Here is a 22,529-nt window from a genome sequence, read left to right on the forward strand (position 1 = left end):
TGACCTCGAAGTCGTTGATTCTTAGCTTTATTACGAGCACGTCATCGTGGGGATAGTGGACCCTTCGCACATCATCTTCTGTGAAGAAAATTGGGTCTTCCATCCTCGGCCACTTTGGGGGGTTCTGCTCCTCCCGGGTGGCCTCACGAACTGACGTCTGAGCTGCTGCTAAAGTGCAACCCGCAACGATCGAACCTCCCACTATCATGTGGATGATCCCCTGAACAGGCCTCTCCTCCGGAGACTGCCTCTGCGGTTGTTCGGCCGACCTGCTGCTGGACTCGGGAGCATCCTTACTGTGCTCCCCTTGCCGACCTGTTTTATTACTATTGTTATTATTATTTTGTACAAAGTTTCTCAAATATCCGCGACAGATGAGCTCTTCTATCTTGTCGCAGAGGTTTTTACAACTCTCGGTACTGTGACCGTGATCTTTGTGAAAACTGCAATATAGACTTATTTCTTTCATTGGGATTCCCCCTCAGACGGGGTGGCCACTTCATGTACGGGGCGTCCTTGATCGCCATCAGGATTTCGGCCCGCTTCGCGTTCAGTGGGGTGTAATCAGCTCGGTCCGCCACAGGAGCTCGGAACAATTGACCCGGCTTTGCTCCCCGAACTGTATCCTTTTTCTTTTGGCTGTCCCCTTGACTGGAAGGCTGTCCTTCCCTCTTTCTTTTTTCGGGCGCGCCCTCGCCCTTCTGGTTGATCTCCTCTTCGGTGGCTATGAACCTGTCCGCGAGTTTCAGAAACTCGGTTATGGTCGCTGGCTGGTTGACGACCATGTGCCATTTGAACTCTTTGTGACGCCTTTTTGGCTGCTGCAAGGCATACGGCGGGGTCCAGGCGCGGTATTTGCATACAAGCATCATTAAACCGCTTGATATAGCCTCGGATGGAATCTCCCTCTCTTTGCACTATGCTGAGGAGGCTTTCTTCAGTTCACGGGCATCGTTTGCCGAGAGGGGAACGGTGAACTGTCCGATACAGACAGTAGAAAATTGGGGTTGCTCCCTGGAGTTATCCATTTCCGTGCTTCGTCCGACGTTGATAGAGGAAGCCATGGGTGCTGAATTTTCTCAAGGAAGAAGAGAACTGTGAAAGTTTAGAGAGAAAGGCCTTTTGAAGCGTTTTCCACAGACGACGCCAAATGATGTAGCGCGATCCGGTCACTCCTAGCTGGCACTCGCGTGGCTTCTGAGAGGTACCTGGAACGAGAGGGAAGAAGAAGAACTCCCGGGGGTTTGCTCGGCGGGAACACTCCGATGATTAAGTCAGTATTTCGTGCAAGAAGCAATGGGAAAACGAAGGCTAAGAGTGAAGATTGCGCAGGTGATTCGAAGATACCTTGTTGCTTGAGAATAAGCCCCTTATAACTGAATTTCGTTGCTTCAGGCCCTCTGCTTCTGACAGGGCAGGTATAACCGCCACTGTCAGTCTGCCACAGTCGTTACTGGCAAGGCTGAGGTGGCACGCGCGGGGCCGTCGTTGCATGGTACGTGCCTGTTAGGTGCGATACACCTTTCTAAAGGTGACAGGCGCGACGCTATCTGACGAGGGACATGTTTGCTGTCCACATATTTGTCGGGTACGACGGTCGAGCAGAAAGCCTTCCTGCGGTATGCCGAGCTACCCTTCCGCGAATTACCCTGAGCTGGGCTGTCTCTTTAGTGACGAGCTGGCTGACCCGAGGTGTTTATGCCTCGGGGTGTCCAGAGATGGATCGGCGTGTTCTTGTCTGGGAGTGGTCCGAGGTCCATTGGGAGGAGCTTGGGCCTCAAGAGAGGTCAGGATGCCCCGAAGTGCCTTAACCCCGGAGAGGAGGTGCGAGTGAGGCAGCTTCCGGCGAATGGTTTATCCGTCCAGTTGCCGAGCTGAACTCGGTGGGACCTTCCCTCCGAGTTGTGGTCACGTCCGTTGCACTGTCATGCTGAGCCACTGTTTGAGCAAGGTCACGCCCACGTGTACCCGTACTGCGAGGTCGGGCCAAATCACCCCCCATCACTCATCATTGAAAAATCAAATGCCCGAAAACCTAGAATTGCCACAATCGTGGCCTTATCCGTATGGTTCCAAACCCACCACCTAGTCCTGGTTTAATATCTCTTCTCTCATCCCCAACAACCACCTCTCAAGTGCCCCAATCCAAAAATGTTCTGGAAAATATTAGAAAGGGTAAATTTGTTATTTTAAAAATATTTGAATCGCATACAATGTCACATATTTATATATATAATTCACGGTTGCTTAACGGTAGATATTAAATTAACATTTTAGAAGTTTAGGTAATAAATTGATACATTTTTAAGTTCGGAGATAAAAATGAGATTAGGCCAGTACTGATATGGAGCCTAATATTAGAGGTGTAAAATGGCCTGACATGGGCCATGTGGGCTCGGGCCGTGGGTTGAGCCTTGCACTAGGTCAAACCGTGGATTGGGCTAAAATTATTTATTTAAAAAACTTAAAATTATAATTTTATATAAATTTTAATGTATACAATTACCTATATATAATAATTAAATAAAATAATATAATAAAATTGAAAAATATTTATTTTATTAATATATTATATACTATATATTATTTTATAATTATAATTTATATAATATTATATATAAATATATGTATAAAATATATATAAACCGTGCTACGAACTGAACCGGGCCCGTTAACCTGAAACCCTAAGTCTATACAATCGTGCCGGGCCGCGGGGGCGCAGCATTTACACTAATATCCAATTTCCGAAGTAAGAACTATGAACCTTTTCCCACTTCGAGTATTCGACTTCGGACATGGCCATGGGGTTGCATTTGAAGTCCTCGAAGTAGAAGCCAAACCGAAATGCCTGTAGCGTCTGCATCACTGCATCTGCACAACAGTGAAACGGTGGACCTTGGATAATCGCTATTCGCCAAGAAACAATCGAGGAAAAAAGCAAAACGCCCATCTCCCGCGCGACCTGAAAAACGAAGAATCGGGCAGGCGGTGCTCTGAACGACGACAACGAGAAACCCTAACTAAACCCATCAAGACTACAAAGTGAAGAAGAGATGACGAAGGAAGCGAACGACATCTTCGCGTCTTGCTCCTTCGACAGTCTCGGACTAGACTCCTCCTTATGTCAACAACTTCGAGGTTTAGATTCTCTGTCGATATTCTTATTTTTCTTTCAAGGTCCCGGGATATTCTAGCACTACGCCTTGGTTTAATGCAAAATGAGTTACTTAAAACCAACTCTAACTGGAGTCATACACTTCCCACACTGAAATGAAAAAAAAGGGAAAAGAAGAGGAATAAATTAATTCAAATTGAAATGTTAAGTTCTTTCATACTAACGTCGATCTGCTTTCATGTTTTCTCACTGTAATTCTTGATAGAGAGGATGAGTTTCCAAGTCCCAACGTTGGTTCAGTCTCAAGCAATTCCTTTCATTCTCTCCGGGAGACATGTGTATCCTTTGTCTTTGTTTTTTTGCAGCTGTGATGTTCTTGTTTTAGATATTTATAGCTGGGATTTTCTTCTTCTGCCTTATCCATAGTGGTGTTTGTTCTGGTTCTTAACGAAGTTTCTAGACTTGTTAACGCGGCGACTGGGACTGGAAAAACTATTGCATACCTTGCTCCTATAATTCACCACTTGCAGAGGTATAATCCTCGGATTGAGCGCTCTGATGGAACTTTCGGTGGGTACTTTATTTGTTAAGCCCCTTTTTGGCAAAAAGAGAAATAGGTTCTATTTTCTTTCCCCAAACTTGATTGACTCCAGCTCCATGTTATGTAGTTTATACCTGTTATGGTTAGTAATAGAGGTTTTCAATTTGTCATTTCATGTCCTTTGGTTTTGGAAGTATATATTGTTTGATTAAATTGACAGTTCAGGGTTATTAGCGTTGGTGCTTGTGCCAACGCGTGAATTATGTATGCAGGTTTATGAGATCCTACAGAAATTATTACACCGTTTTCATTGGATTGTTCCCGGCTACATAATGGGTGGAGAGAACAGGTCAAAGGAGAAAGCCAGATTGCGTAAAGGTATAAACTAGTATATCTCTTGGTTCTTGGATCTTCATTTAGTGTAGGATTTTTTTGGTAGTCTTTTGGTTTCATCAGGCATGCAGCTTTCTTGACGTTGCTTGAAATGTCATCTGGGTCTACTGGTCTAGGTGTAACATATAAATGCTATAAGATGTATCTACATCTTTGTGAGTAGGATGGAATGGTTTGCTTCTTTATATTTGGACATGTTTCTCACATCATCCTGTAGAAGACCATTACCTATGTTGGTCCTAGCTATCTCCCTGCAACTCAAATGATTGGCACATTTTTAATAACTTTACCTGGTTGAGTTAGCAAAATCTTGTAGGCATCATTACTTGCTTATTAGTTCCTTGGTTAACGCAAAAACAATTGCAACTGAAAAATTACAAAAAAGGTTATGTTTTTCTTCATTTATAATGTTCCTTACAATGAAAAACCTTTTGCTTTATCATTATTTTTTAATAATCCACATGATGTTCTAGGCTATAAATGGTACCAATAAGTACTAGCTAGAGGCTATCACTATCACTTTTATAGTGTGATTTCCATTATAATTCATTATGGCATTTTATTTTCAGGAATATCCATTCTTGTTGCAACACCAGGGCGTCTTTTGGATCACCTGAAGAATACATCATCATTCTTGCGTACAAATTTGCGGTGGTTAATATTTGATGAAGCAGATAGGTATGATTTCTTGTCCAATGCTAGGAGTGCAAATTGGGTAAACAGGCCTCGGGCTGGGCTTTTCAAAATTTATAAATGCTCAACTCAAGCAGATCCAAGTTGCACTCCTATACAGGTTCTGGAACCTACACGATGAAGAAATCTCTTTCTGACAACTGCTAAACTTGAACCAACATTTCTGTGTACACAGTACTCATTATTATCTTGATCTGTTGTTTTTAAATATTATTTGTTCCATTTGCATAACATTTCCCATAAGTTGCCTTCCTAGTTATAAATTATAATGTACATGTGTAAACTAAGCTTATCATGGTGTGAATGTGTGATATGTTGCCTTATCTTGAACAAATTGCGTGAACTGGGTTGTTTACACATTGTGGCATTGTTCTGCATGGGCAATATATACATGCTTGCATATACATTTAACATGGTAACATTATCTCTTGTTTTGAATTATTCTTAATATTTACTGTTTTGCAACTGCACAGAATTCTAGAGCTGGGTTTTGGTAAAGAAATAGAGGAGATACTTGATCTTCTGGGTTCAAGGCAAAGCATGTCTGCTTGCAAGGAGAAGGTGATGTCTAGGTTTTCTGAATTTCAGAGGCAGAATTTATTGCTATCAGCCACCTTAAATGAAAAAGTAAACTGTCTAGCCCATATTAGTTTAGAGAATCCAGTTACGGTTGGCCTTGAAGAGAAGAAGGTCTTCATTGAGCAACAAACTACATTAAGTAAACAATTTAGATCCCCAGGGTCTGATGTGGATGATGAGTCAGAACAACCAGATAGACACTTAAACTCTTTGAATGGAGATTATAGCCTTCCAACGCAGCTAGTTCAGAGATATGTGAAAGGTATCATTTTTAGGAGATGCCTAAAATGATGCATGAATACTTTTTTGATAATATTGATGCATAACTGTTTTGACTATGATATAATTATATAGTAATTGAATGCTATTTTTTTTTTTTACAGTCCCTTGTGGTTCACGGCTTGTAGTGCTTATTTCTATTCTCAAAGATCTTTTTGAAAGAGAAGCTTCACAAAAGGTAAGGTTAAACCTTCAACTTCTAGATTGTCAGTTCTGTTAATCCTTTTTTTAATCTTATTCTAAGAAGATGTAAAATTGTTGTGAATTAGGAAATTTATGAATCATTTCCCCATTTTCTCCACCACATAGCGCCATAACCATTTGCCTAATAGTGCTTGACTAGTGAAATGAAATAGCCGAAGACCTATACAGCCTTTATTTATTTATTTATTTTTTTCTGTAGGCATTTGGGAATTGGGACCACTCTACTAGATGATATTTCTTCTAACCAAGGCTCAAGGTATTGATACAGCCAATTTACATGAGCTTCTGTATCGGGCATTTCAAAGGCATGGAACGTTTTTTTTTTTTTTTTTCAAAATTTTACAGGGTGTTGTTCTTAGGCCTGGCTATCCCCTGAAAGTGGTCAAACCCCCAAAGGCCTTTTATTTAGCGTATCAGTACCCTAAAGATACGATACAGTGATACCCTTGATATGAGGCGTATCGTATTGATGCTTTGAACCTTGCTTCTAACTATATGGACCATCCCACAATAAATCTTACTCCATCTTTGTGGATAAGTGGAACGGGAGATTTAGAAGGGCATTGTCAACAAGGGTTAATTTACTTCCTTTTGATATATACGAGTTCCATTAGTTTTTTTGTTTTCATAAATAAACAGTTTCAAATTTCAATATAATGTCTTGAAAGTCCTATAATGATGTTGTGATTCTTTTCCCCTGATATTCTGTACAAATTATGTACTTGGTACTCAAAAATAAGAGAGCAAGAGAAGGGAGAAGAGAGGCTACAGGTTTTGAGAGAAGTGCACCGGTTGAGGAGAAAAGTCTGATCTCCCAATTGCCTAGGCTACTATTTATAATCCAATAATCAACTGAAAATGAGATTACAATTCTGCCACTGTTTTAAGTAATAAAACTAACATAAACATAAAAAGACAAATATATCCCAATTCTAAATGAAAGAAATCAGCAACTGAATAAAGAATACAACAATGTGGTGACTATGCTGACCATGCTCTCAACACATTCATGTTTCATATGGCCATGGGGCTTTATGTGAAAAATGACTAATTACAAAGAAGTAGTTGAATCCTAGAAGATCATATTAGTTTGACATTTTCATTATCTTTTTAATTATTAACTACGAACATCATTGATTTTGGAGATAGAATGTTACGTACAACCCAGTTGGCTCCCTTTACCTAATAAATCCCTTCCTAAGGCTGGTTTTTCCCACCTACCTCCTTTTTCTTTTACTTGCAATATTTTACAACTTGTTTTCATTTGTTACCCCCTGATACATTTGTTCCCTGTTTGCCTCTTATTTTGCAAGTGAGTGTTGCATTTGCTGATCTATGTGCCCGATTAACTGGCATGACCATCTCTCTTGCTTTTTGCTCGATTTCACTCAATATATGTCTGTGCTGCCATTTTCCTTTAACAGTTTCATTATTAATATTTAATAGGCTCTTCAAGCATTTTGAAGCATCTATAAGGAATTAATATGTGATTGTGAATGGTCAGGTGGTTTGATCTCCTCATCTTCATTGGAATGTAAATGATTAGTAAGTGGACTTTCTAGTTGTTGCTTTTCTAGAACAGTTGAGTCCTTCTAGGATTCAGGTGGGAGAGGAAGTTTCCAGGTTTAGGAAGGCAGACAAAAATGGTATTTTCTGTAGTGAGAATGGGCTGAATGGGCCCTAGTGTTCTTTATTTCTTTTAAGTAGTGTTTAGAAGTTATGTTTCTTAGTTATGGGCTTTATGGGCCTTCTTTTATTTTCTTTAATTATCTCTTTAATGCTGGCCACCCCATTAAGGGCATCCAAGTAATTGTAGTCAGACTTAGAATTATTAATAAAAGATTAAAAGTGATGAAAGGGGGCTAGAGAGAGAGACTTAAATTCTTCTTTTCTCTCTTCCCTTCTTTTCTTTTTCTTTCTCTTTCTCTCTTTTCTTCTTTTCTTGCATTATCTTAATTACTGTAGGTGTAATTTTCAACTTGGTATTAGATCTAGGCTCTCACTTTTGACTTTTTTCTCCTTTCTTTGCCCATACATAGTGTGTATGGAGAACTGATCGGTTGATCAATCAGCTACTTATGCAGCCCAGTTAAGAAGGTTTTTGGAGAGTTTTGTGAAGGTTTTTCATCCTTAGTTGAAGCCCAGGGCAGTTTGAACCAAGGAAGGTTTTCTTGAAAAACCTAGATAACCAAAGAAACATTGTTACAAGTTGTAGAGACAGTTTGAACCAGGTGCTTGGGGATCAGAAGTAAGCCCTTTGATTTCTATTAAGGGCGGTTTTGGTTGGATGAATTCTGGAACCTTTGGAAGGGGCGCTTGAAGTTTCTCTCTTTCTCCCCATCCTGCAGGACCCTGTGAAACCCTAATTTTTGGGGGTTGAGAGGTTGTTCTTTGCTTAGAACAATAAATCTAGCCTAGTAAAGCCCTAATTTGATTTTCGTTTGCATTCGTTTACTCAATGTAGCAAACTGGAGGAGATACTAAATATTTCACAGATTTTGGGTTTGGACATGGAGGGTCAATGGGGAATGTTTTTGGGGCTGTGACCATTGTGAAGCTAGATGAGACCAATTATTTAGCTTGATCTCAATCTATTAAGATACATGTGTGTAGTAGAGGAAAATGGGGTTATATTACGGGAGCAAGAAGAAACCGGAGGAGGATGATCCTACCTATGAAAGGTGGATGCAGGAAAATTACACAACAGTGGGTTGGTTAGTGAATTCTATGCAACCACACATTAGTCAGCATTACCCGTGGATGGAAACTGCAAAAAAAGTGTGGGATACTGTCACAGAGACCTATTCCCAAAAGCTTAATGTTGCTTGGGCCTACAAATTGAAGCATGATGTGAATAATCTTAGACAAGGGGAGAAGCCTTTAGCAATCTACTTCTCTATGCTGAAATTTCTTTGGTAAGAGATTGATTTGATGGGGATTGTTGTTTGGGGTTGCACAAGGGATGTAGAAACATATAAGAGGTTGGTGGAGAGAAATCGGGTCTTTTGAGTTTCTCACCGGATTCAACTCGGAGTATGGTATTGTGAGGCAGAATGTTTTAGCAAAGGATGGGGTGACTTTGTCTAAGGCATATGCTATGGTGAGTAGTGAGGAGAGCAGAAGATAGATTCAGTCTGTTGAGCCGTAGGTTGATCACTATGCTAATGTGGGGATGAAGCCAAAGGTTAGCACTGGGAAGAAAGATGTTATATGTGAATACTGCAAGAAGCCTAAACACACTAAAGACACGTGTTGGAAGCTGCATCCAGAGCTCGTTCCTACCAGATTCAAGAAAGAAAATGGTGGGAAAAGGGTTGAAACTATAAAAGGTGGAAATGCAAATGTAGCCACCTCTTTAGGAGGTGAACAAGGACAAGGTGGAGAGAAGTCTGTGGGAGAACAACTTGTAGCTGCCAGGGCTGAATATGAGAAGTATGGCTGAATCATCAGTCACTTGGAGGCCACTGCTATATCTCCTTCAGAGATTGTTCCTTCCTCTGCATATGCTCACTCAGGTATTCGTGCCACTACACATCATGTTTTTGTCTCAGGTACTCATAAAACCCCTTCGATAATTGATTCTGGTGCTTCTGGCCATATGACCAATGTTTCATAGTTATTCACCTCTTACCAACTTCTTTCTGGCTGGGATAAGATATCCCTTGTTGATGGCTCCTTAGCCCCTATCACGGGAAGGGAGACTTTAAGACCTCTAATGCCCCAACCTTATCATCTGTTCTTCATGTACCTAAACTTAATACCAATTTGCTTTTAGTTAGTAATTTGACTAAATCCTTGAATTGCAATGTGACATTTTCCCCTTTATATTGTGTTTTTCAGGACATGGAACCTTAGAAGATGATTGGGAGTGGCCCTGAGGTGAATGGGATCTATTTGTTAGACATGCCTGAGTAGAGCCAAGTACAACCTAAGAGAACTACATTTGTTTTATAGTCCACTAGTCGTATTATGCTATGTCATAGTCGTTTTGGGTTATTTGTCATTTTCTTCATTGAGTTAGTTGATTCTAGAGTTTTTTAAAGGAATTAGTCTATCGAGTCTTCATTGTGAGTCTTGTGAGTTCTCAAAGCATTATAAGAGCACTTATCCTTCAAGTAATAAAAGATCAACTATTCCTTGTAATATTGTTCACTCTGATGTGTGGAGGCCTTACCATTTACCATGTATGGGTGGGTATAAATATTTCATCCTATTTATTGATGATTTTTCATGATATACTTGGATTTACCTTATGCTCTCTCGAGCTGAAGTGCTTAAACTTGTGCAACGGTTCCATGAACACATACTCTGTTTAATACCTGCATCAAAATATTCAGGTCAGACAATGTTAAGGAATATTTTGAGAAGGACCTTACCTCCTATCTTGAGAAGTTTGAGGTTATTCATCAGAGTTCTTGTGTCCGCACTCCACAACAAAATGGAGTAGCGGAGAGGAAAAACAGACACATTGTGGAAGTTACAAGGAGCATTCTTTTTGCTACCCATGTTCTTGTGAAGTTTTGGGGTGATGCAGTTTTAACAACTACATACCTTGTTAACCACATGCCTTCTCGGGTCTCAGGGTTAAAATCTCCCTTTGGAGTCCTCTTTCCTGATGTTGAGATTTTCTCTATTCCTTTGAGGGTCTTTGGTTGCACTTGTTATATCCACATTCCCAGTTCCAAAAGACACAAGTTTGACCCCAAGGCTCAAAAGTGTATCTTCTTTGGTTATGCCTCCACAGAGAAAGGGTATTGTTGTTTTGATCCCATTAGTGGCCCCTGGTTTGTTTCCATGGATGTCACCTTTGTAGAGTTAGTTCCTTTATATAGCCATCCTTCTGAGGGGGAGAGATCTCTCGAGTTGTTTTCTTCATCTCTTCCTTTTCCAACTCTAGTTGAGTCTTGTGTTGAGCCCTCCACAGTTATCCCCGTTCCCATGGAGGGATTTTCTCCTTTGAGGTCTTCTACTCCTACTAGTCCTCCAGTTGTTTCCACTCATCCTATTCTCCAGAGGTGGCACCAACGACAAAGGCTAAGGCAAACAAAGGTTGATCCCACACCTCTAGTTGAGACTCAAGCGCTCTCGATTGCTGAAGATAGGACATGTCCATCACCTCCTCCACCAGTACCCACGTTTCTAGACCTTGACTTACCTATTGCTTTGAGAAAAGGTAAGAGGAAATGTACAACTCATTGTATTTCCAAACATCTTTCTTGCAGCTTGTTGTCCCCATCCTAATATATCCTTTTTAGCCTCCATTTCCTCTCAATCCATCCCAATGATTTAAAAGGTGTGCCTTAGGTGCGCCTAGTGCATAGGCGAGGCGCCTCGCCCAGGTCCTAGGCGCAACCCATTCAAAAGGCGCACCTTTGAAAATTTGTTGCTTTTTCCTTTTTTTGAGTTTGGCGGCTGGGGAGGGGCATGGCACAAAGGCGGCTCGTAGAATTAGGAAGTAATATGTCACATTAGCTACTTGATGCATTTGAGAAAAAAAGAGATTGTGGGTATTATATGCTTGAAAATGTTTTATATGTTTGATTTAATTTTTAAATTCTCATTTGAATATGCTTTACATATATGTTTATGTATTTTAATTTTAGATAATAGGTTTTTTAAAACATTTATTTTAAAACTTAAGTTTATATTTTATTAATTTTATGTTTTATATTTTTTATATTTTTTTGATTTTTTTTTGAATTTTTAGTTTTTTTTTTTAATTGTGCGCCTTGCCTCAAAAAGGCATGCGCCTCGCTTTTAAAACACTGATCCATCCCAAAGTTTGTTTCAGAAGCCTTAGCCACACCAAATTGGAGGGATGCTAGGAGTACTGAAATAGAAGCCCTTCATGAAAACAATACCTGGGATATTGTTGACTTGCCAGTTGGGAAGGAACTTGTTGGGTGCAAGTGGATTTTCACTATCAAGTATCGTGTAGACGGGTTAATTGAGAGGTATAAGGCTCGGCTTGTTGCCAAGGGCTATACCTAGGTATATGGGATAGATTACATTGAGACATTTTCTCCAGTTGCTAAAATGACTTCAGTGAGAGTTCTTTTATCCTTAGCCGTGAGCTATGATTGGCCTTTGTATCAATTTGATGTTAAGAATGCATTCCTGAATGGTGATCTCATTGAAGAGGTATATATGTCCCTTCCTCCTGGTATATATGGCAAGGAAATGGAGGGTAAGGTAAGGTGTGTAGATTGAAGAAATCATTTTATGGTCTGAAACAATCTCCACGTTCTTGGTTTGACATGTTTAGGGCTGCTTTTGTTTATTTCGACTATACTCAGACTCAATCAGATCACACTCTCTTTGTTAAGAGAAAAGACACTCTGGTGACATTCCTTATAGTTTATGTAAATGGTATTGTGGTTACTAGTAGTGATACAAAAGAAATTAGTGCTCTCAAGAAGTTTCTCAGTTTTGAATTTGAAATTGAAGATTTAGGGGAGTTGCGGTATTTTCTGGGCATTTAGGTTGCTAGGTTCAAGGAAGGTATTTTTATTTCTCAATGGAAGTATGTCCTAGACCTTATTGAGATTGGAAAACTTGGTGCTGAACTTGCCTCTACCCCTCTTGATGTGATAAACTCTCAGCTAATGATGGAGAACTTTTAGCTGACAGGGGAGTGTTTCAGAGATTACTGGGGAAACTTCTTTAGCTGACAGGGGAGTGTTGTGAGTGTCATCAGCCAATTCATGCATGCTCCTAGAGATACATATGGCTATTGTAGAAAGGGTGTTATGGTACCTTAAGGGAACCCCCAGGAAGGGTATATTATTTGCTAAACATGGACACATGAAGGTAGAAGCATATACAGATGCTGATTGGGCAGGAAATGTGATCCACATCAGGATATTGTGCTATGGTAGCTGGAAATATTGTTTCCTAGAGAAGCAAAAAGCAATTAGTGGTTGCTAGATCTTCAACTGAGGCAGAGTATAGAGCTATGGCCCATGGTGTTTCTGAGTTGTTGTAGCTTAGATCTCTCCTTAATGAGATGGGTGTTTCATGTGACGAGCCATTGATATTGTATTGTGATAACCAAGCTACTATTAACATTGTTCACAACCCAGTTCAGCATGATAGAACCTTTCATTGCATTAGAAGAGCAGCTAGCAGATTTTCTAAGGGAGTCCCAAGGGCAAAACTTCAACATTATGTAAGCAAGTTGGGCATGATTGACATCTATGCTCAGCTTGAGGGGGAGTGTAGTGAGAATGGGTTGAATGGGCCCTAGTGTTCTTTATTTCTTTTAAGTAGTGTTTAAAAGTTATGTTTCTTAGTTATGGGCCTTCTTTTATTTTCTTTAATCATCTCTTTAGTGCTGGCCGCCCCTTTAAGGGCATCCAAGCAATTGTACTCAGACTTGGAATTATTAATAAAAGTGATGAAAGGGGCTAGAGAGAGAGGTTTGAATTCTTCTTTTCTCTTTTCCCTTCTGTTATTCTTCCACAAACTATTGCTGAAACTTCTTTTCTTTTTCTTTTTCTTTCTCTCTTTTCTTCTTTTCTTGCATTATCTGAATTACTATAAGTGTACTTTTCAACTTTTTCTAAATGAAGTCTTTCTACAAATTATTGCTAGGGGCTAGGATAGTAGGGTCTGCCCAACACTTTGTACTTTAGAGGTGGACAACCACCCCTGATATAATCCTCATAGTCAGTCATTTGATTTCTAGTAGTCAGGACTTGGATAGCATTTGTAGTCTTTGTGGAGTTGAGGATGAATCCATCCCTCATTTTCTTTTTCATTGCGGATACACTTATGCAGCTTGATCTCATTTTTTGGTCCTATGGTAACTTTTCCATGCTCTAAATGCCTATTTGTGCCTACCATGTTTTATCATTTTTGTTATACTTATCCACTGGTTAGATAAACAGAGGTTTATCTTGCAGATTGTGGTGTTCTTTTCAACATGTGATGGGGTGGATTTTCACTATTCACTGTTACGTGACTTCAAGTGGCCATCTAAGTTGCAGCCAGAATTAGTCCAGAAGCAGATGTTTGTCAGGTGTAGAACTTTTCGATTACATGGGAACATGGATCATGAAGACCGGAGAACTACATTTCAAGGCTTCAAGGCAGAGAAATCAGCTCTCTTATTTTGCACAGATGTTGCTGCAAGAGGTCTAGATTTCCCCAAAGTTAGATGCATCATTCAATATGATTCTCCAGGGGAGTCTACGGAATACGTCCATAGGTATCTACCCTCTCATTTTGCTTGGAGTTTGTTAATTTTCACACAGTAGCTAGTTCTACTTTGCTATGTTATCTTCCTGTTAAAGTTGTCTGTGGTGAATTAGTCTCATTGTATCTATCCTTGCATAGCTTAAATATATTTAAATGTGCTGCATTATATGGTACTGCAGCAAATGAGTCCCATCAAAAGATAAAAAAATAGAGATGAGAAACCATTTGCATGCACATGCCACTTATGTAAGATGGCAGCAAGGCATTTTGTTTCTCTATTTTATTATTTTTGTTCTCACACTGGTGGGGGTGGGGGGTGGGGATGAGGGTCATTTGGGACTACCTTTGAGTTAGTTGAGAATGGGGGCCATATAAAGAAAAAAGCTATTTATTTTAAGGATCCCCCTGTCCACACAGCATGTGCACCCTTGGTGGTTTAACTTTGATAGGACTAAGAGTCTGTCAAGACTTGCTAAACAACCTTCATCCATGATCACTATGCAGGGTTGGAAGAACTGCTCGATTAGGTGAAAGAGGAGATTCATTGTTATTCCTACAGCCAGTCGAAATGGATTATTTGCAGGACTTACAAAAGCATGGCGTGCTGTTGAATGAGTATCTTCTTCTCAAGATCTTGAACAGTTTTCCCTTGTATGATCAAAAGCACCATGTCAATAAATTTGTTTCAGTAGAGACACATCCTTGGGTGCTGTTTCTACAGAAGGCACTTGAATCTTTCATTTTGGCAGAGGTACAACCTTGTGCTCTTGCATAGTTTTGATTAAATTGTTGATTAAGCTAAAGAGTACTGAATTTTCATAAGGCATACATGTTGATCATTTCACTTATTGATTTTTAATGTGGAACTTAAAGAACAGTCTATGCATTTTTCTCCAACTTTTGGCCCAAAAGGCCTTGTCATGTGTGTAAGATAAAGCCATTTTATGGACAACTTTAATATTAGAAACTAATAACATGGACAACTGTTATTGATAGGTAAAAAACAATACGTTTGGTTAGGTTGATATGGACTGTGGAATTGAATATCTGTCCAACTTAGTAGACCCCCATCAGATGGATAGTCTGGATTGGCCACAGGACTTCTTAACATGGCACAAATAGGTGTGGTTTTGTAGGGAAGCTTCCTTGACATATTTATGAGTCAAGTAGCAATCTCCTTGATGACCCATGTAGTTCTGCCATCCGTAGGATTCATGTGGCTAGTGTAGGCTATACATAAGATGGGGGACCGTTTGGATTAGCGATATGTTGACTCATGTGGTTCACATCCAGTCATATCCCTTCTCCCTTGTATCAATGCCTTTCCCAATTAATAGTAACCCTCCAATCCTTTAATATAGGGTGGGAAATTTTCATATGGATGCTTTGCTATTTCTGTTTTGTTCCCAGCCATTAGCAAGGTTTTCTAAAGAAGATCTTGCTTTGCAGAATTTAATGTTTTTTAATGTGGAATAATATTTCCAAAGATGGAGGTCATTCTTTTTGGGGAGTAGAGATCGATACCTGAAGTGGAAACTTTAGAATAGCACGACTGAATTCAATCTACAAGTTGGAACATCTGTTTTTTTTTTTGAGTTTTGAAATAATCAACTTTTAAGATGTCATGCTTTGATATGCTAATGTAAAACTGAATAGGGTAAGAGGCTCTAGAGTGAGATTCAAAGTGAAAATTCAGTTGGGTAGCTTGCTGAATTTTCGAAATTTAAGGGATTTAGTTATGTATCATGGGGGGTGCAACTGTGCAAGGTTGGATTTAGAGTGTTTAGGATGAACTGGTGAGGTTTATTGCAGTTTTAGTAAGCAAGAGATTTCATTAACTAGAGTTCTAGGGGGAATTCTGGTATGAAATTTGTAAGTTTGTATTGGAGTTGTATGGAGGTGATTTAGTTAAATTGGGGATCTAAATGGTCTGGGAACAAGAGCAACTAGGGTTTTAGAGAAGGGTTCAACTATGATATGGAAAAGATATGATATCCAAAAAGCAACTGACCAATAAACTGGAATCATTAATGCAGTAGAGAATCAGGTATTATTTATCAAAATTCATGGGTGGATTTTGATTGGTCAAAATTCTTTCCATACCATATCTTTCCGGCATCATAGATTTTCACTTTAGAGAAAGGCAAAAACAAAAGAAAAATGTTGGATTTTCTGAATTTTCTCACTTACTGTTAGCTTGATCCTATACCAGTCCCAAACATTGGATTTTCTGAATTTTCTCACTTACTGTTAGCTTGATCCTATACCAGTCCCAAACAATGTTGTAAGACTTGAAGTGGACTAAAACCCAGGTGATTAACCCATTTCGCCCTTCAAACCCTTATAAACCATCATTTAACCAGGACTTGGAAAGGCCACCAGTTCCTGATTTTCAGGGTCTGACCATTCGGTCTAGGCCGAGTCTTACAACCTTGGTCCCAAACTTGAGTTTTGATTGGATCTTAGATGGCCGCAATAGTGTTTATGGTTTGGAGAAGAATAATACAGAAAACTAAGGATTACATTCACACCCAGGGGACCTAGAATCACTCTAGGATGCCAATATCACACATAAAGCATGCATGCAAGAGAAATTAATGGTCATTTTTTTATTCATTCCTTCCTATGGATGAAAAGTTTTGGGCGGAACAAATTAGACAATGGCAAAACAAAAGATTCTTGACTGGATCCCACTACAAATAAATAAAATGACATAAACACCCTTATACCCTTATAGGTCAAATCAGCCTAGATTCCAAGAATTATCATCCTGCCAAATCAGAGTCTTTTATTGTAAAAACAGAATTTCGTTAAAAGAAAAAAGAGAAATAGATAAAAGGTGACAAGGCATTACCTGAAAATACCGACCAAGATCATACAGCCATAAACAAGACACCCTCAAACAGTAGGGTAAAAAGATCCACACACCCAACACTTAACATAAAGTAGTACAACGTAAATCCCAAAAAAGCAGAAGTTGCTTGGCTTTCTTCCATCTGGGATGGGCCTTCAAAAGGCCTAGGATGATCCTATCATATTTCTCCAAAAAGAAGTGATGCTTGATATAAATATCTTCTTCCTAGAAAAATTATTGCTTTGCTTAAAGGAAACAAAGGGCAGATGTATTATTAATCTGAAGTCTGGGTGCAAACTGAAGCTAATGATAATAATCCTGGGTTAAAAAATCATGTAAAGTGGCAAAGGAAAAACAGGATATTGGCAACGTGCGTTCCCTTTTTTGTGAACTATAAATTACCGGTAACATGAATGCCTAGTTGTCTCCTTTATGTGTCATTGATTTCATTTGGACAATATCATTCGATAACCAGAACTATAATAACAAGTTTGACAATTGATTTTGACACAGTATTCTTTGGTGGAACATGTCATTATTGACTGGTTCAAACCCCCTGGTTATGCTTCTCCACAAAGTACTGAAAATTCCTAGTTCTTTTTGCCTGATACTTAGCTATATTCACTGACCAATCTAACTATAATAATGTGCCTGCTGTATGATTTCAGTCAGGGCTGAAGAAGCTGGCCAAGGATGCATTTTGCTCTTGGGTTCGTGCATATGCTGCTCACCGAGGTGATCTAAAGAGAATTTTTATGGTTAAGAAACTTCACTTGGGGCATGTGGCAAGGAGTTTTGGATTAAAAGAACAACCATCTTTGGTTGGGAGATCGTTTCAAGTTCATACAAAGAAAAGGAAGAAGGATCAGAAACAGAAGGGAATGACAAAAAAGAGACGGGTTGCTGGCAAAACATGAATATTAAAGACAAGGATTATTAGCCGTCACTTTTCAGACCCAGTTCCAAAGATAAGAAAATTCTCAACGCTTTTGATTTAGATTACCATGTTGTTCGAGTCCCAGATGTTTGATGAGTCCATCACTACTACATCAGTAGGCCTTTAGTGGATAAATTTTGGTTGGGGAGGGTTCCATTTTTCTGGTGATGGCAGCTCTGTGGATATGAAAATCTGAACCCGATATACTATAACGGCTGAGTTGTTTTCAACTTTCCTGATTGTAGTCATTTATGTATTTACTAGCGGGGATCCGTGCGATGCATAGAAAAATCCATTAATTCAGTATTTTATTTGTATTTAAAAATATATAATAATTCAGTAACATATCAGTAATTATTAATTAATTATACAAGCATTTTCTTTTCAAATTACAGTAATTTTCTGAAGTTACACTAAATTATACTAAAATTTTTCAAAATTCCAATAATCAATTTATTTAATATTTTCAATAACAAAAAAATATTAATATAAAATAATTGAAAATATTAGTCACTGAAATATTAAATTTATTGAAATCTATAATTTAAAATACAAATAGTATAAAAATAATGATTAATTTATTCAAATATCAATAAATTATTTCTTGAAAATGTCTGTAATTTTCATAAATATCAATAATCAGCAATTTATTAGTAATTATTCATTAATTATACAAAAAATGTTTAAAATTTAGTAATTTTCCAAAATTAAACTATTTTATACTAAAAGTTTGAAACTTCAAATAACCAATTTGTTCTAGTATTTTCAGTAATATAAAAATATTAATATAAAATAATTAAAATTATTAATTACTGAAAGTTATAATTAATGCATTACTGAAAATAATAATAATAATAATAATAATAATAATAATAATTACTGAAAACATTAAATCAAATAAGTAAAAAATAAATAAAAATATTATAATTATTTAATCAGTGCAAATTAATTTTATCAAATAACTAAAAAATAATATTTGATTCTCAATAATTATTTGAAGTTGTAATAAATCATTTTTGGGCTGTGTATGATTTTCATAATTTACAGTTAGTCAATAATTATAAATGATTATTAATGACTAATTTATATAAAAACAAATGAAACTGATGTGTCAAGTAATTTACTAATAAATTAAATATCATTAATTATCTTCAGAAATTAATAGTAGTGATTGGTTATTAATAGCTTGAATTGATAAATAATGATTATTTATCAATTACTGTAATTATTATAATTTATTAATGCGGCTGGTTTGGACTGGTTTTAAATATCGTTAATTATTTTGAGAAATTAACAATATTAATTGGTTATTAATAGTTATTACTTAAAAGAAAACTGAACCGGTTATTAATAGTTATGTTAGTTTAGACCGGTTCAAAAGGATGAAATTGTACTGGTTTGTTATTAAAATTGTTTATTTATATGGTTATGGGTCAAATGAAGCCAATGGTGTCATTCAACACTAGGGGCGAGCAAAAAAAAAAAAAAATCGAAAAACTGAACCAATCGAAACCGAACTGAAAATTGGTTAATTGAGCCGATTGGATCGGTTTCGGTTTGGTGTTTTTAAAAAACCAAGGTACCGGTTTGGTTTCGGTTTACCAATATAGAAAATCGGCGGTTTACCTAACCTATCAATATACATCTATTTCTATATATTTTATATATATTTATGTATATTATATATATTATAAATTAATAAATATGCATTATACATATAAATTGATATATTTATAATGTATGATATACTATTTGTTAATTAAAATATAATATTTTATATATATTTATAATTTTTATTATATATTATAAAAATAAAAAAACAAAAAACCAACAAACCAAATTGGTCAACCAGTTAACCGACTGGTTTTGGTTCAGTTATGGTTACTGGTTTTCCAAAAATCAGTGGTACCAGTTTGGTTCAAGAAAAAGCCCCACGGTTTGGTTAACCGAACCGTGAGCACCCCTATTCAACACAGTGGTGAAATATAGAAACTGGGGGTGAGATATTCACCCTTGTTTTGATCCCTTTCACTCCTAAATGGTGTTTGTCAAAGTTGTTGACGATAATGAACATTGAGAACAACCCGTAGTTATTGGAAATGGTGTGAAATGCATACCTATGTTTGAGGTTGAAAAAAGGATTGGTGACCGAGAGTTTGATTGTTCTTACGCCTCCCTACGAATACCAAGAGTTTGATTGCCCAAAAATGACTGCAGCACTCTTTGAAAGAGTTTTTCCCCTTTGAAACTAAAAAAAAAAAATGAAAATAAAAACGATTGCAGCATTCTCTCCTTGTTTTGGCATATTCAAGTATGAGTACGGTTAGCAAAACAGGGAGCACTGATAGAATGTCAGAGAACTAATAACATATCTTTAAAAAGTTTGCTCGATCTAGTGCTCACGGTGCCATAAACAAAGCAAAACTACCACTAGAATATAATGAATAACAAAAAACAACCACAACAGGCTCACCCTTGTTTTGGTGTGGTCAAGAGGGTGTTTGGAACTATGAGCATTTATTAAATAAATGCTCCCACATAGGTGCCACTTCAACATTTCCCCCATTATGTGAATCTGTACACATAATGGGGGAAGCTTCATTTTAGCACTTCTCCCAACGGGTAGGCATTTATTCACTGTCTTGTTGATGTGGTGCCTAATGGTGCCTAAGTGTCGATAAATAAATTTGTCATTGGTTTCTTGATTTTCCACGATTCCAAACACATACCAAGTATGAATCTATGGTTAGCAAAATAAAGGATGGAGCATTGACAAAAGGAAAGTGATGTCAAAGAGCCGATAATACTTGCTTTATCTAGCTCTCAAACTGTTTCAAAAACGTCTACTAGAATGGAAGAAAATAGACCAAAACCACTGATGTGGGCTTCTCAAATTGCCGCATCATCTTTGTTTACGTGGGATTCTCAAACTTCAAACTTCTTCGAAGGTGAAGAATAAGGATTAATAGTTAGGAAATAGTTCATTAGGTTGCAGAAAAAATATAACCCAGAAGGAATTCTAGTATAGCATGACCTAGGATCGTGCTTCATTCAAAGTCGAGTGGAGAAAGTTAGGTTAGGAAAATCTCCTGAAATGTGAGCTATGTGCTTACTTAGATGGCATTATGTAGAATTAAAAATAAAAAAAAAATTATAAAATTAGCAAAGTGGATTTTGGTATTACTTAGATGGCATTGTTTTGATTTGTTGGAATCAAAATAACATGAATATTCAGATCGAGTTTGAAAGCTATTGCCTTAAAAGTCTGTTTGATAAGAAAGTAAATTTCAGTGTAAAACAAAAACACTGAAAGCTATTGCCTTTAAAGATCGAGTTGCAATTTATATGAACCGTTTTACACTACATATTTACATTCACACTAATTTGTATTGTTTCCAAACACAGCCTCTAAATAACAGTTTTCATTGAAACTGCTGATTTCCCTTCATTTTATAAGTAACCAAATAATCAAAAACACGTTTCATATTTCCTAATTTTCCCAATGTTCTGGTAATGTTGAAGAAAGAAACCTGAATGGTTGAGAAACAATGTCTACTGCAATATATGAAACTAACCTATGTTTGGAAAGTAGCAGATAAAAATGGGCAGGAATACTGACGTCCTAGATTGTTATTTAGGCTACTTTTAATGCGGTGTAAAAATAAAATTACATCAATGGAGTTGTACACCAATCGGTTTAAATTTTTGGACTGCTGTAAATGGATTATCAATATAAATATTTACATCGTTTTTTATCAACATTGTATTTACATCGATGTAAAACTCGACATGAGTAGAGTTTTACTACGATTTTTTATGTTTAACTACACTCCATCTAAACGCCGCTAAAAAACGGACTGGAATGATGAATAACACTAATCCGTATTTCATCACAAACAAACGCAGCTTTAAGAAATTTAAAGATCTGAAATCAGTAGATATTTCCCATTTTTTTATCTGGTGTCCCTCAGTTCAGTAGTCACCTAAGTCAGTAATATAGCTCAGTACATTTCAGAGTCCGAAAAGTGGTAAATTATACTGTCAGTTTTCACCTTAATCTTTTCGTTGCAACTTGAAACGAGCATTTCATTGAATTCGCACGAATCACGTATTGACTAATGAGTACAAATTTCTAAATTTTGTTGCTTGTTGCACCAAATGTCCAATATTGGCAAGAAAATAGGCCATCACCGTTCAACCTCCCATGCATACACAGGTAGCCTATATACGTTTACCTCAATTTCGTTTCTCTCAGAAATCCTTCGGCTTGAGGCAAATAATGACTTCATTTTCGAGTAACAAATTACAGGTGTATGCTTTTCGCTTTTATTGCCTATGAAGAAACTTTGGTTTTTTGTTATTGATCAAAAAAAAAAAAGAAAGAAACTTTGGTTTTTATTGCTGAGTTTTACCTAAGCATTATAAATAGATTATGCCGACAAGTGGCTGTTGATTAAGGGGCATCATGTTATTTTGAAATCATGCCAAAATCGAGTTTGAACTTTGAACTTTGAAGACCCAGTGTTATCTGACTAGCAGGTTCCATGTTCAATAAGATACTTCGTGTCAAAAGGAAAGAAACCTGCCCATCAAGCCCGTTTCGTTTAGTTGCGAATATGCGATCAAACAGGCTTTATTGACGCACCAGAGTGAGTGTTACAAGAATAAATTTTATCTGGATTTTTGGGGTGTATTAATTTCACAATCAGAGCCTATAAGCTTTTTCTTGCTTAAA

At 37.5% G+C, this 22,529-nt stretch overlaps 1 protein-coding gene across 1 annotated transcript; it reads left to right on the forward strand.

The window, feature by feature from the left end:
• The first annotated feature begins 2,723 nt into the window (after positions 1-2,723).
• On the forward strand, positions 2,724-18,097 carry LOC104600490 (P-loop containing nucleoside triphosphate hydrolases superfamily protein). The gene is made up of 10 exons (XM_010263450.3): positions 2,724-3,138; positions 3,381-3,453; positions 3,576-3,685; positions 3,891-4,034; positions 4,619-4,727; positions 5,216-5,583; positions 5,705-5,778; positions 13,709-14,013; positions 14,508-14,754; positions 17,526-18,097. The coding sequence occupies exons 1-10, from the start codon at positions 3,054-3,056 to the stop codon at positions 17,772-17,774; spliced, it is 1,764 nt and encodes a 587-aa protein (XP_010261752.1). The 5' UTR covers positions 2,724-3,053; the 3' UTR covers positions 17,775-18,097.
• Positions 18,098-22,529: the final 4,432 nt, after the last annotated feature.

The sequence above is a fragment of the Nelumbo nucifera genome, chromosome 8 (assembly GCF_055504915.1).
Source record: "Nelumbo nucifera cultivar China Antique chromosome 8, China Antique-T2T, whole genome shotgun sequence".
Lineage (NCBI taxonomy): Eukaryota > Viridiplantae > Streptophyta > Magnoliopsida > Proteales > Nelumbonaceae > Nelumbo > Nelumbo nucifera.